Source organism: Asterias amurensis, chromosome 7, assembly GCF_032118995.1.
Source record: "Asterias amurensis chromosome 7, ASM3211899v1".
Taxonomy (NCBI): Eukaryota; Metazoa; Echinodermata; class Asteroidea; order Forcipulatida; family Asteriidae; genus Asterias; species Asterias amurensis.
In genome coordinates, this window is record NC_092654.1 from 9,042,969 (window position 1) to 9,057,588 (window position 14,620).

At 37.7% G+C, this 14,620-nt stretch overlaps 1 protein-coding gene across 1 annotated transcript in view; it reads left to right on the forward strand.

Annotated features, from left to right (window-relative positions):
• The window catches only part of LOC139939646 (metabotropic glycine receptor-like), an 88,029-nt gene that overhangs the window by 56,878 nt on the left and 16,531 nt on the right, over window positions 1-14,620 (forward strand). Inside the window, exons 3-4 of the mRNA XM_071935692.1 lie at window positions 8,646-8,951; window positions 10,146-10,324. Coding sequence (XP_071791793.1) covers window positions 8,646-8,951; window positions 10,146-10,324 — 485 coding nt within the window. The remainder of the gene's footprint in view (window positions 1-8,645; window positions 8,952-10,145; window positions 10,325-14,620) is intronic.

Consider the following 14,620-nt stretch of genomic DNA (forward strand, 5'->3'; position numbering starts at 1 on the left):
CTATATGTAGAGCGCATTGAGAGGTTATTGTGAAATGCACTTTATAAGAACTAGCTATTATTATTACCATCACAAGGTACCGAACATGAGCAACACTTTTTCTTCGTTAATTTGCGTCAATCCGCGTCATCACGTCTCAGGGAAATATCAACACAGATCATGCTTCAGAATGTGTATTACCCTACTCCAGCTAATTACGGTATCACATAAAATCCTATTTATATACCAAAGTGGTAAATGCATGGCATGTCTCCCAGATTATCGAGTCGTTAGAACTGTCTGGCCTTCTCCTTATGATCACAATCCACTCGAAAACTGTTTTGGTTTTCTCTCTCTGCGCACTTAAAGGCACTGGACACTAATGGTAATTACTCAAAATAAATGTTAGCATAAAAACTCATTTGGTAATGAGCAAAGGAGGGCTGTTGATAGTTTGCAACATTGTGGGAAACGGCTCCCTCTGAAATAACGTAGTTTTCGAGACAGGAGTTATTTTCCACTAAGATATTTGAATTTGATTTCGATACCTCAGAATTAGATTTTGAGATCCCGAAATCAAGCATCTGAAAGTTCACAACTTCGTGTGGCAAGGGTGTTTTTTCTTCCATTATTATCTCGCAACTTCAACAACCAATTGAGTTCAATTTTTCACAGGTTTGTTATTTTGTACATATGTTGGCTCCCTCTGAATAGTTTTTGAGAAAGAGGTAATTTCTCACTCAAATAATAAAAGACTTCAGCTGAAGCCTTTTATTATGCATCTGAAAGCACACAAAGTAATGCAACAAGGGTGTTTTTCTGTCATTATTCTCCTACAACTTCGATGACCAATTGAGCCCAAATTTAAACAGGTTTGTTATTTTATGCATGTGTTGGTATACACCGAGTTGGAATACTGGTCTTTGACAACTACCAGAGGTGTCCAGTGAAGTTTTGTAATTATTTGAGTGAGAAACTACCTCTTTCTGGCAAACTATGTTGCTTCCTGAGGGAGCCATTTCTCACATTGTGTTATGCTATTAACAGCTCTCCATTGCTCGTTACCAAGTAAGATTGTCTGCTAACAACTATTTTGAGTAATTACACATAGTGTCCAGTGCCTTTAACTAGACTCAAAAGAAAACCGGGATGATGATGATAATAATGCATGCTTTAATTGCAGTCGTCTGGTTTGGGATACTGTCTTCAGGTTGGTCACTCTGCTGTCATAACATATCTTGTTTTGTCAGCCCGTTTATACCCGGAGAATACGCTGAAGAACTATCATAGCTGTTTCTTGAGAAGCAAGCGACTGTTTCGTCTTCAAGTCTCTTCTTAGGGTGAAGATTCTAAAACATTGTTAGGAATTTCTTCTTGTCTTTGACTTCTGAAACTTGTGGGGTCATTTTCTGAAAATATTGTGATGTTTGGGGTACCCTAGAAAGCGATTTCTCTTGAATTTTCATAATTATTTTTGTCATATCGATCATTATGCAAATTTGCATCCCACATATACGGAATATACACACACAGTCGATTTCGTAGCTTCATTTTAAAATAAGAATGTATTCAACAAAATAAGTTGATACATTCCAAAGGATGTTTTTTTTTGTACATTCTCAATTGGTGTTTAAATATGTTTAATTCAATGTAATGCCCGAAACCTAGACATTCTTTAAATATAAAACATGTGATCCTTTAAGTAAAACAACACTCTCTTTATCGTGCAGCCTTTTTATTATCTTTCCCATAAACCGGTTCACTTAAATATGGAAATTCAAAACTCAGTTGTGTATTATTTTGACAAACTAAAGTTAAACAATAAAAGGTCAAATTACAACATGCTTAAAAAAAAACTGCCTTGAAAAAAAGGAGAAGAAAATAAGTCAAAAATGAACAGTCGTCGGATTCATAGACTCCATTGTGTATTGGGCTCCAAATCAGATCTTCGCGTCTAAAAAAACATTGACACAGAAATCAAGTTAAGACACACTAAGTGGACGGTCCTCCTTATAAAGGACAGAGTTTCGAATTCAGGCCGAAGGTTGGAAAATTCCTTGGCCCCGAAACAGGAATTCCAACTGTATATGAAATGTGCATCAAATGGAATTAGTATAATTACTAATAATGTATGTTTCTGGTACGAAACCAAGGATGCCTCATAATAAGTGAACTTAATCACTGTAGCTTGCAAGCCTGAAGAAACCTGTAAACAAGGATGCTTGCCTTGTGAACCAGAAGCACCGGGGTAAACCCCTAACTCTACCACGATTAGTGTTCTGGGTTCTTTAACGTGCATTACTGGTATCAACCCTAGAACACGGGACCTACGGCTTAATGTCCCATCCGAAGGAAAAAGCACTTATGGCTCACAAAGTATCTTGCTCAGTGATATAGGCGCCGCGACCAGGACTCGAACCCACACTCTGCTGATTTGAAACACGCCTTGAATATTTCCAACCATGATGGGGGGGGGGGGGGGGGGTTTACAATGACTTGATTAGAGACTGGAGACTATTTTTGATGACCTTGTCATTCTAACCTGGGGGGGGGGGGTAGCCTACATACTTAAGATCCAGTTGAAATGGCCTGAGTACCTTCCATAATAATAATATCCACGAAATCTAATGCACAAATTATGCAAAGTTTATGGAAGTCTATGCGTTTTTCAACCATGATGATGTCCAACGTAGGGATGCTTTTCATTCATCACCCTCAAAGGTATAACAAACTGAGTCCAATCATGAGAAGGATGACTGTAATGGTCTTAAACTAATAGGTCATCAAAAGATGAATAAAAATGTTCTGTTTACCTGCGACCATCAAACTGCACTTTTAAGTGAGCATGCTTTAAAAACACAACCATAATAAGTTATCCGGGCGACTACAGCTTGTTTGAAGGTTTCATGGTCTTCTGAAGATGACTAGAGCAAGCTAGTCGAAACGTTGAGACCAATTTAAGAACTCACTTCGCGGTAGTACAGTTAATAACGATCATATAGTCTAAAATAGTAGTAGTGGCCAATGTTTAAACTCTCCGCCCCAAAAAACCCAGGATTTTGTTTTCAGAACTGAGAAGTCTCCCAAACAATCCCATAAATCTACTCCGCGGTAGTAGAATAAAGCAAGGTAGTTCTCTAAAGAACAAACTCTACCTGGCAAGTAGATACACACATGGTGTTACCGCAAACCACATGTATGTTGTTTCAAGGTTCATTTTGTCATTCCACAGTATCAAATCTTATAATGACAATAATATGTATATACAGTTGTGACAGTGATTTAAAATTCACACACTCAATCTGTCCCAATAGCTATCCAAGTACGTCATTTTGAACAGTTCAACACACACCATCCAAAATCACTGGCTATCATACGCGCCGGCATGCCATAGATTACATCAGTGATTTTAAATTACACTTTATGCATGCAGCCAATGGTTGGAATGATGCACATAATGTGTCTGATTATCGACTCAAGTTTTGGCTCTTTTTCTTCTTCTACAATAAAATTCCAATTCAGTCTGAAATTACCGGCGGACATCAGCGAGTAATGAACACCGAGGGGGCAGGCAGGTGTGCCGCCCGGTGTGGCTATAGTCGCCTGCAGCTGCATGCACACCAGCGCTGTCGTATTATGATGGTATCTCTGTTTTTAAATCTCTCTATATACTATGCGATATGCTTCTATTGACGACAGTAGTATGTGCTATGTTGGACTTAAGGCACACAGAAACTTGTCTTTAGCTTTATCCGTTGCAGGGCCCAATTTCATGGAGCTGCTTAGCACGCGAAGATGCTAAGCACAACAACATTACGCTTACCAGAATAAGGTTACCAGCCAAACTACCATGTCACAAGTAACATTTGTGACTGGTGTCCTGCTTGCTTAGTTGGGAGTTTTTAAGTAATATTTTCTGCTTAAAGATACTGGACACTATTGGTAATTGTCAAAGACCAGTCTTCTCACTTGCTGCATCTCAACATATGCACAAAATAACAAACCTGTGAAAATTTGAGCTCAATCGGTCGTTGAAGTTGCAAGATAATAATGAAAGAAAAAACACCCTTGTCACATGAAGTTGTGTGCTTTCAGATGCTTGATTTCGACACCTCAAATTCTAAACTTGAGGTCTCGAAATCAAATTCGTGGAAAACTACTTCTTTCTCGTAAAATACACTACTTTAGAGGGAGCCATTTCTCACAATGTTTTATACTACCAACCTCTCCCCATTACTTGATAGCAAGTAAGGTTTGATGCCAATAAATATGTTTTTGCAATTACCAATAGTGTCCTCTGCCTTTAAGCAGCTCTATGAAAGTGTGCGATGGTCTGTCCAGTCATCTAAATGTGCTGAACGAGTAGGTTTTTGTCTGGACAAAATATATTTTGTCAACGACACTTAAAATATGATAATATGCTCAAAGGTTTTTTGACTGATGTTGACACGAGAGAACCGGAATAAATAAACGATGTCATCCACTAGGCTATTTAAACGTCATTTTTAAACTGTCATAAAGTTGTAACATGATAATATGCTCCGTTTGTTAATCTCTTTATATGCGATGCTTTTATTGTCGTAGATCGAAAAAGCTTGTCTTGTCAAAAATATTAGTAAAAAACCCTCAGAGGTTGAAACCCCAGTGCTAACGAAATGCATAAAACAGCCTTGCACTTTCATTCTAAACTCTTAGTTTAAAATATGCCACGAACCCCGCCAAGAGACTCGTCGTTATATATAAGGTTATCAAACTTTCCCAACATTCGATGGACGAGGTGTGGAGCGCAAAATGTCATGTGGATTTAGTGTATTGACACTGTAATGTGACATTGGCTTAGTATCTGACTACACGCAGGCCTATGACGTATATGGATGTGGTATCCCAACGGCGTTACCAGATCACACGAGCATACGGGTTCCCGTGAGATTGTCAAAACCCATATCCAATGAACCCATATCCAATGATATCCAATAAGACTAATCCACTGGTATTTAAGCTATGTTTAAAAACAGTCATAACTACGTTTGTTTCACCCTGCCTGTTTGCGTTTTCATATTTATATCTAATAAATTATGGAAGTACTTTTTCTTGTTTGGAGATACAAAATAAGCAGTAGGTTGGAAGAACTCGCGGGAACTCTTTTCACAGGAACGCCATTTTGGCAGTAAAAACATGTTGATATGTCTTTAATTCTCAAAACTGTTTTACTAGAATAAAAGTTTTTGTATAAAAATCACAATTTATCATTTGTCTTGTGCAATTTATAATCAGATGTTCATAATTATATACGTTAAACGATGTTTGTATGAGAGAGGTTGGCTGTTGTATGTATCCCCTTCGGGTGTTTGCCGAGTCTCCTTGTTGGGAAAAAAACATCCACGCAGAAGAAAACAAATAAACAAACAAACAAGCAAAATAACACACCAACAAACAAACAAGCAAAAACATTTCAATAATCAAACAAATATATTACTAGTTTTGATCAACGAATGTGAGTTCAATGCTATATAGAAGAAGCTTCGGGACTTATCGATATTATGTCGACTTGTCCACTACACAAGTCAACTATAGCGGAATAATTCACCCCTTCAACTTTCCTAACACTCGCGAGGCACCCTTTGGCTAACAACATGCAAGCCTACGTACAATTCTATTTACAAGTCAGTCTGAAAACGCTCTGATTATCTCAATATATACGTTGAAATTGCATTAAATCCTGTGGGTCATGCAGCGGGATACTTTCAGAATCAGGGGAAAAGGCACAAATTTCCATTGAGCTCCATGTGACAGGCTAAACATGCACACTAGATTGCTTAAGCGCAGTGGACACTATTGGTAATAACTCAAAATAATTATTAGCATAAAACCTTACTTGATTACGAATAATGGGGAGAGGTTGATAGTATAAAACATTGCGAGAAATAGCTCCCTCTGAAGTGATGTAGTTTTCGAGAAAGAAGTAATTTTCCACGAATTTGATTTCGAAACCTCAGATTTAGAATTTGAGGTCTCGAAATCAAGCATCTGAAAGCACACAACTTCGTGTGACCATGGTGCGACAAGGGTGTTTTTTTCTTTCATTAATATCTCGCAACTTCGACGACCGATTGAGATAAAATTTTCACAGGTTTGTTATTTTATGCATATGTTGAGATACAACAAATGTGAAGACAAGTCTTTGGCAGTTACCAATAGTGTCCAGTGGCTTTAAACCAACAGTGCGAGTTTAAGCAAAATGTATATGCGGATTAGCTTTACACTTGAGTCGGTGAAGTGATACATTATCCAGTCGAGCGATGTTGTTCCACATTGCAAGCGGAGTTTTGGTTGCTGTTCTTCAGGGGAACGGGTCCTGAATAAATTCAATTTTCCAGTGAGTGAGGACTGAGGACATTTTCCTTTCCGGTGTGGCTTGAGGGAGAGACTAGCATGATGTATGATCGCGTAAACATGGAGGGACGTGATGCACTTCCGTGTGCAGAAGCTATGAAGGAATTAGTCTCCATTCCATGAGTGTTTTTAATTAATAAGCCATTCATAATTACCACTTGAGACATATCCCTATATGATTGATGAGTGTAAACATGACAATTTGTAAAACGAATCATATTGAAGGCTAACAGTGTCACATGATTTGGGGCACTTAACACTGAAACATCTGAATTTTATAGCATTTTGTTTAAATGCACGCTCACAACGACTTGGGCCGTAATTGTCTTCGGAAATATTTCTAGGACATACGTGCATCAAAATACATTCAACAACAATGACAATGTCATGGTCTTATAACCTAGTTTCTTACACATTTTTAACAAACATAACCACCCGAAACATCATATAGTTGAAGTCCCAACAAATCAACTCAAAAGATTTTCCAGTTGTAGAATAAAAACCGATTCTACGTTAAAAGACAGATCACCTGTGAAATTGAGGTTCGCATTTTAGAGCTGTCATTAAAGGAACACTTCATAAAACTAATTTCCTGTTTGGAGTTTATCGCTCAGTGCGTTTTTTGTTCATTTTTGTCATGCAAAATGATGTGTAATCGGTTTTCCACTATTTTCTTTGGACCCAGATTGCCGATCGATCTTAAACTTCTACAGGTTTGTCAGTTTATGGTGGATTACACTGCAAGCAACTGTTTTGTTAGCAAAACAATTCTGTAATGTTCCTTTAAGTATATGACGCAGTTTGTCAGCGCATTAAAGCCCATCCAAAGAGGACATTCAGAAAAAAAAACTTCACGGCAATAAAAATAAGAAACTGGGGTAATGCAATCTTCTAACCCTTTGGCAACATTCCAAATCACGGGGTAAAAAAAATGGAGAGTAGAAAATTTAGCTGATGGGGAATGCTTTGCACTGAAGCAAAGATGATCAATAATGGAGGTCTACTGCTTGCGGCGGCAGATCAGTTAGGGATTTTATAATTGATGTATAGTCCTATTTATGTTACTTGGAAATAAATATTATGGCATTAGGCGATGAAACTCCGTTCAAATAATTCTACATTTTGTATGTTGACTTTTTTTCTGGGTCCTAATTGTGTAAGTTTTCCCTTCAGGTTTCTACTGATATTAAACAGGAGGGAAATGTTTTAACGCGAATGCCGTTTGAACTATGCTTATAATGTGTTAGTTTATCATTTAAGTGTAATTTTAATAAACCATATTTGTATATTTTTTTTCGTAAAATCGATCAAAAGATAAGGCCCGTACCTCACGGGTCCTAATTGTGTAAGTTTTCCCTTCAGGTTTCTACTGATATTAAACAGGAGGGAAATGTTTAAACGGGAATGCCGTTTGAACTATGCTTATAATGTGTTAGTTTATCATTTAAGTGTAATTTTAATAAACCATATTTGTATATTTTTTTTCGTAAAATCGATCAAAAGATAAGGCCCGTACCTCACGGGTCCTAATTGTGTAAGTTTTCCCTTCAGGTTTCTACTGATATTAAACAGGAGGGAAATGTTTTAACGGGAATGCCGTTTGAACTATGCTTATAATGTGTTAGTTTATCATTTAAGTGTAATTTTAATAAACCATATTTGTATATTTTTTTCGTAAAATCGATCAAAAGATAAGGCCCGTACCTCAAGGTTTCTAGAAATTAGAAAACACTGTTGCCGTTGATGGCGTGCGTCAAAATTACAACCCCTATAGACGTAATATTTTTGCACGCGTGATAGCTAGCACATTTTAACATCTATATGGCGGTCAATGACGTCATGTGCAATCCATCTCCTATAATAACTAAATGAAACCCTTCATTGTTATATTTTATAAATACTTTCCATCTTTGTTCAGTTCGTGCAAGCCATCCCAGCCAACAAGCTTTTGCTTTTTAATGGGTCATGTATCCATACAGTTTCAGTCTCTGTAAAATCAAGTTGTTTATTTCGATGTATGTATGGAAATAATTTATGTTATTTCCACTTTGCAAAGTTTTAAATCCTACTGAAATCAATGTTGTTGATGATTGCTTTTCTTTCCTCTAAAAATTCAAACCGTGTGTTCACATCCCCGGCAAGGGGATAACCAAGTGAAGTGACTTTTCCATTGATTCACATCCAAGATGGCGTTCAATGACGTCATTGTGTAATCCATCTTTTATTATAAACCATGTAAAGCATTCCATATTTTCTTCCCTCTCCTAAAACAGTGTGTTCACATCCACGGCAAGGGATTCGAGAGTGGTTCCTACAAATGCGTCTGCAGAGCTGGCTTCTATTTTCCAGACAAGACTCACGAACATGGATATTACAAAGGAACCGACGTGGAGAAGCAGGAAGGCGGGAGTTTTGAATGTCTGCCGTGCAGGGAGGGGTGTGATACATGCGTGGATGACTCCCCATGCTTCCTGGAGAATGATATCTTACTGCGGATCCTTATACTCGGCGTGCAGGGTCTGTGTATCTTCATGACTGGGGCATTGATGGTGGTGGTCTTCAAGTATAAGAATCTCAAGGTATGACTTTACAGAGATTTGGGATAAACAGAAAGTGGTGATTCATTCTTTTATTTAATAGTTTTGACTTTCTCTAAATGAGTTGAAGTGGTTCTGAAAAGAACTGTTGTTTTCCAACCAAGTTGAGTTGAAACCAACGGTTCTTTCCCGAACAACCCCTACTCATTTAGAGGAAGTCATTACATGGTGTTACCGCAAACCTTTCCATACCGTATTTCCACCATGCAGAATTTCAATTCCTACTCATTTTACTCTAAAAACACCCGGGTCAGAGTTGACACGTACTCCGGGTCAGAGTTGACCCGTATTCCGGGTCAGAGTTGACCCGTATTCTGGGTCGCGGGAAGCCTGACCTGTTTCTGGACCACTATGACCCGGAATATGTGCAAGAATGACAAAGAAATGGGTCAAACTGACGCAGCATCCGAGTTAAAAGCCTATAATAAGCAGTATCCAGGTCAGCCTGACCCATAATTGGAAATGAATCGGGCCCCTTAAAAATGATTGACAATGAAGATATTTGCGTCCTTCTTCGCCACACAAATTGAACATGACAACTCAAGATTCTTCACAAATTCTTCTCAATCACTCCAGTTTCACGCAAAGCGCCATTTGAGTCCGTTAGGCCTTGATGTGTAGACCTTATCATGGTGCGGCCATCTTGATTTTTCTCCCATTCAAATGAATATAACCAAACCGAGGCTGGAAGGAGAATTAGTCTGGTTCCTTTTTGTATAATTAATATTAACATCCATTACTGTAATGTGATATACAGGGAACATGACATGAAAATGGTAATAGAATCATGATAAAAGCATATAATCAGCATGTGGATACTGTTCAATATTTGAGACGCTCTGCCCTTCCTCAATCCAGGGCCCATGTTTCATAGAGCTGCTGAACCAGAAAACAATGCAATACAATTGTCTTCTAAGCAGAAATTAGCAGGATACCAGTCACAAATTGTACACATGACATTGCAGTTTGGCTGGTGACCTTATTCTAGAAAGCATTATTTTGTTGTGCTTAGCTACTTTTTGTGCTTGAGTAGCTCTGTGAAATTGGGCCCTGTATTATACTGCAGCGTAGAGGATACCGTGGAGACACTCCACCCTTCCTCAAATCCAGACCAAGGATACAATCCAGCTCAATAACCCTCCCTTACGACTCCAAACTCTTTCTGTCTCCTTGTAGGTCATCAATTGTGATAGTCCATGGATGCTCGTAGTCGTCCTCCTTGGAGGTTTTCTCCTGTACTCTGAGCTCGTCGCCATGTTCTTCCATCCGAGTGTAGTGGTGTGCTTCATGCAACGATGGTTGCGAGGCTGGGGATTTGCTATCGCCTACGGTATGCTCGTCCTAAAAATATACAGGTAATTACAAAACATCGAACCCCGCGCCACCCCCTTTTCTACAAAAGTCATTCCATGACTGTGTTGGAATGGGGAAACATTATCAATCAACAACACAGTTGAGTGATGGCACAATTGCTTGAGTAATTGTCATTGTGTAGATCTCTTCAGAAATTTCCTATTATTAAAACGACTGAAATAGCCGGTTTTGCCCCCATGCTGGGAAACCAGTGGCCAATGTCACAGGCTTTTGCTTCAGAAATTGTTTGAGAATGGGGACCAGTCGTAAAACTTGCATGTACTAATGAGATGGCCTTCTTCCCTGGTAAGCAAACGTTTACCCACAAGTAGCTGTATGAAACTTGGCCCTATTTTATAAAACCACATAAGCAGGAAATGTACAACATTTTCTTTGCTTTGGTCAATTTTCTGCACAGCAAAAATGAACAGGATACCAGTCACGGTTCATGTGAAATGGTATTTTGGCAGGATACCAGTACAGATTGTACATTTGAAATGGTATTTTGTCCACTAACCTTATTCTGGTAAGCATAATGAAGATGTGCTTTAGCAGCTTTCTTTGTGGGCACTGGGCCCACTTTCATCAAACTGTATAAAAGCAGACAACTATTCTTTACAACTGTATTGGCTAAGCAAGAAGTCACCGGGGTACAAGTCGCAGTTATGGTAATTGTATATATATGGTATTCTGGCTGCATAAAAATGGAATAAATAGCCTGGCGGAATAAATGGGTTTTGAGCAATGTTTGGAAGGTATCAAAACATTAAGCTTATTAAGCTAAGCAAATTTCTGTGCTTACAGGCCCAATTTTATAAAGCCTGTAAGCACAAAAACTCGCTAAACACAGAATAGTATTGCTTAGCAGAATCAGGTTACCAGCCAAATTTACATTTAGTTTGCCTGGTTAAGGCATGGTGCCCGACTCAAAATGCTTGGCAATTTTCTTTGCCAAGCGAAAATTTAGTGGGGCACCAGTCACATCAATGCAAACTTAATGTATTTTTGGCCGGTGACCTGTTTCTGTTAAGCCATACTTTTCTCTGCTTAGCAAGTTTTGGTGCTTACGGGCTTTATGAAATCGGGCCCTGGTCTTAATGGGTCAACGAACGTGAGTCACTGAGTGTCAAGCACTAGCACTTGGTGACTAAAACCCAGCGGGCTCAAAGGGTGAACTTTCAAATCTCCAGTTAACCGGATTATGTTGTGTTTTCGTCGCCATCATTGTCCATCCATGGTCATATTTATTTCAGATTACAACCCAAGTGTTTAAGTGTGGGTGTGTTGATGCTCTTTAAAACATACGATAACAGCGGGACTTGCTCGATGGCGGCACTTCCTAGATTAACCCCAGGCATTTTGAGGTCGAAAGTATATTCTCTGCGACCTTAAAATGCCAATACGCATTTCTAGGTGCTTAAAGGTACTGGACACTATTTGTTAATTACTCAAAATAATTATTAGCGTAAAACCTTACTTTGTAACGAGTAATTGGGAGAGGGAGAGTATACAACATTGTGAGAAACAGCTCCCTCTGAAGTAACGAAGTCACTATTAGATTTTGAGGTCCCGAAATCAAGCATCTAAAAGCACACATCTTTGTGTGACAAGGGTGTGTTTTACTTCCATTATTTTCTCCCAACTTCGATGACCAATTGAGTAAAAATGTCCACAGGTTTAGTATTTTGTGCATTTCTTGAGATGAACCAAGTAAGAAGACTGGTTTTTAACAATTACCATTAGTGCCAGTGTCTTTAACATAAGGCCAGCGATCGTACATTTTTGTTGAGTGTGGCAGCTGAGATAAAATATAAATACACAAGGAAAACAAATTAGGACATGCACTCTCGGCCATGAATGTGCAAGAATCAATGGTGCATTTCTATTTGCTTAACATTAGGCAAACAATCTAAAGCTCAACGATAAAACCATAAGAAAAACAAATCAGCGTATACACTATGACATCTAATAATGGTACGTCATGATTGATGCATTTACACCGTGGGTTAAATAGGCCTGTAACACAACATTGTAAGTAAATAGTCAGAAATCAGTTTTAAATTGTAAAATCCTACTTTAGTAACTACATATCTTTTGCAAAAACATCAAATACATCGCAAAACCCCGAACAGGCATGAAGCCACCATAATTATGGTAATAAAACAGACAGACAGCGACAAGGATGCAAAAATGCAAAAGTACAACAACAACTGTAGAAAACATGAAAGTTTATATATATAGACTAATAAAAAAGGTGAATAAATGTACAACAATTTTATAGACACGACAATTGCATTTAACGATGAAATAATAACTTTATCCTAAATTACAGGTCACTAGTGGTATATATAAATATACATCTGCCTGTAAATATAATGCAAAACTCTAATTCCATTTCAGCAATTGTTGATTTAATTAAATTTTGAGTTCACCTTTATATATTATGCCTTCGGAAATTACAACCAAAAATTGAAACTAGTTAGTAATTTTTCATAGTTTTTACTTAACGCAGAGCATGGGTGAGTCCGTTTCGAAAACAAATGTCTATGGTTTACTGTATATCTAATTAATCAGGTTCAAGTGTATACACATTCATTGTAAAACTCATTAATTATATGTGTTTGTGGCAGTTCATTTCATTATCCCCACACAAATCTATCACCAAGCTTCAATAACTACAAGGTTTTTTTCCCTCATAATTGATGAATACTCGGCCATTCATGGCTGCACGTGATTATTGCTTTGACGTCTCGTACTGGAAAAATGTACACTCTAAGGCACTGCACACCTTTGGTTATTGTCAAAGACCGGTTTTCTCACTTGATGTATCCAAACATGCATGCAATCACAAACCTGTGAACATTTTGACTGAATTGGTCAACGAAGTTGCAAGAGATACAAAGACTGAAAAAACTACCATACAGGGTGTCATTCTTCCAATGTTTTATACTACCAACAGCTCTCCATTTCTCGAAGGTTTTGTGCTAATAATTATTTTGAGTAATTTTACCAATATAGTTTCCACTGCCTTAAAACCCAAATTAATCAAATTTGTCCCCATGCAAATTTAACATCCAATTAAATATATACTGTAACTGAGAAGAAATACACCTATCACATCATATCATCATCTCACTCGCTATCGTTTGGGTCATCTTTCTTAGCATTTAAGATATAGGGACAGGTTTTTCTATCTGAAGGCTTTTGGCAATGGACAAACCGTACTTAACCCACATTTGTCTACCTTGGGAAGCACCGAGCTCGCTTGTGAAAACAAGCATTAGAATACTCCTGAAATAAGTTGCGTAACCTTACTATTTATAGATTTGGGCGGGAAAACATGGTGATTTTTGTTTTAATATGGCAAATAAAAACGAGGGCAGATGATAGGAAACTGTCTGAATTTAAATTAGGATAAAAGAGACACCAGGATGGGTGAATGCACTTTTTAAACAGTAAATTGGACCCACACTAAATTAAATTGAAGTATAGCGTTATATAGGGTTATAATAAACCAATAAGGAAAAGTAACCGTCACAGGAATTCATTATTTTACAGATCTTCCTCCCCAATGGAAAAGGCAAGGGAATAGGCCTGCTTGTTAATTAACTCACAGTTTTTTAAACGTCCCTTTTTTTAGTGTATAATATTTTATACTAATTTTGCGGCGAGAATATTAACACTCGTTTTTCAATGTACACACATTACAATTCAGCAATATTTCATTGTCAAAAAGTATTTGATTTACAAATAAACTGATAAAAAGCCCAGTATTCTTCTTTATAGGTATGATTGGAAATTATCGAATTAGTCATTGAACAAATTTCACGTGTGTAAATCTAATAACGTTTTTGTTCCCCAATGCTCATTTGTCAAATTGACATTTGCAGACAAAAGAACAGAATTAGTGGATTGGCCCCAAAATATGTCAAATTGTAATGGAAACCAGGGGGAATTATTTACATCCGACCATTAAAGCCATTATACACTTTCGGTAAACAGTATTGTCCAAGTCCCACACTTCGTGTATCACAACTTATATATAAAATAACAAACCTGTGAAAATTTAGGCTCAAATGGTCATCGGAGCTGGGAGAAAATAACGGGAAAACCCACTCTTGTTTCCGCGCGTTTCGCCGTGTCATGACATGTGTTTAAAATAAATCCGTAATTCTCGCTATCGAGAATTGATATTTATTTAATGTTGTTTCAAAAAGTAAAGCATTTCATTGAACAATATTTCAAGAGAAGTCTTTCACCATTACCTTCTGTAAGCCCTGTAAATTATTTGTAAATCT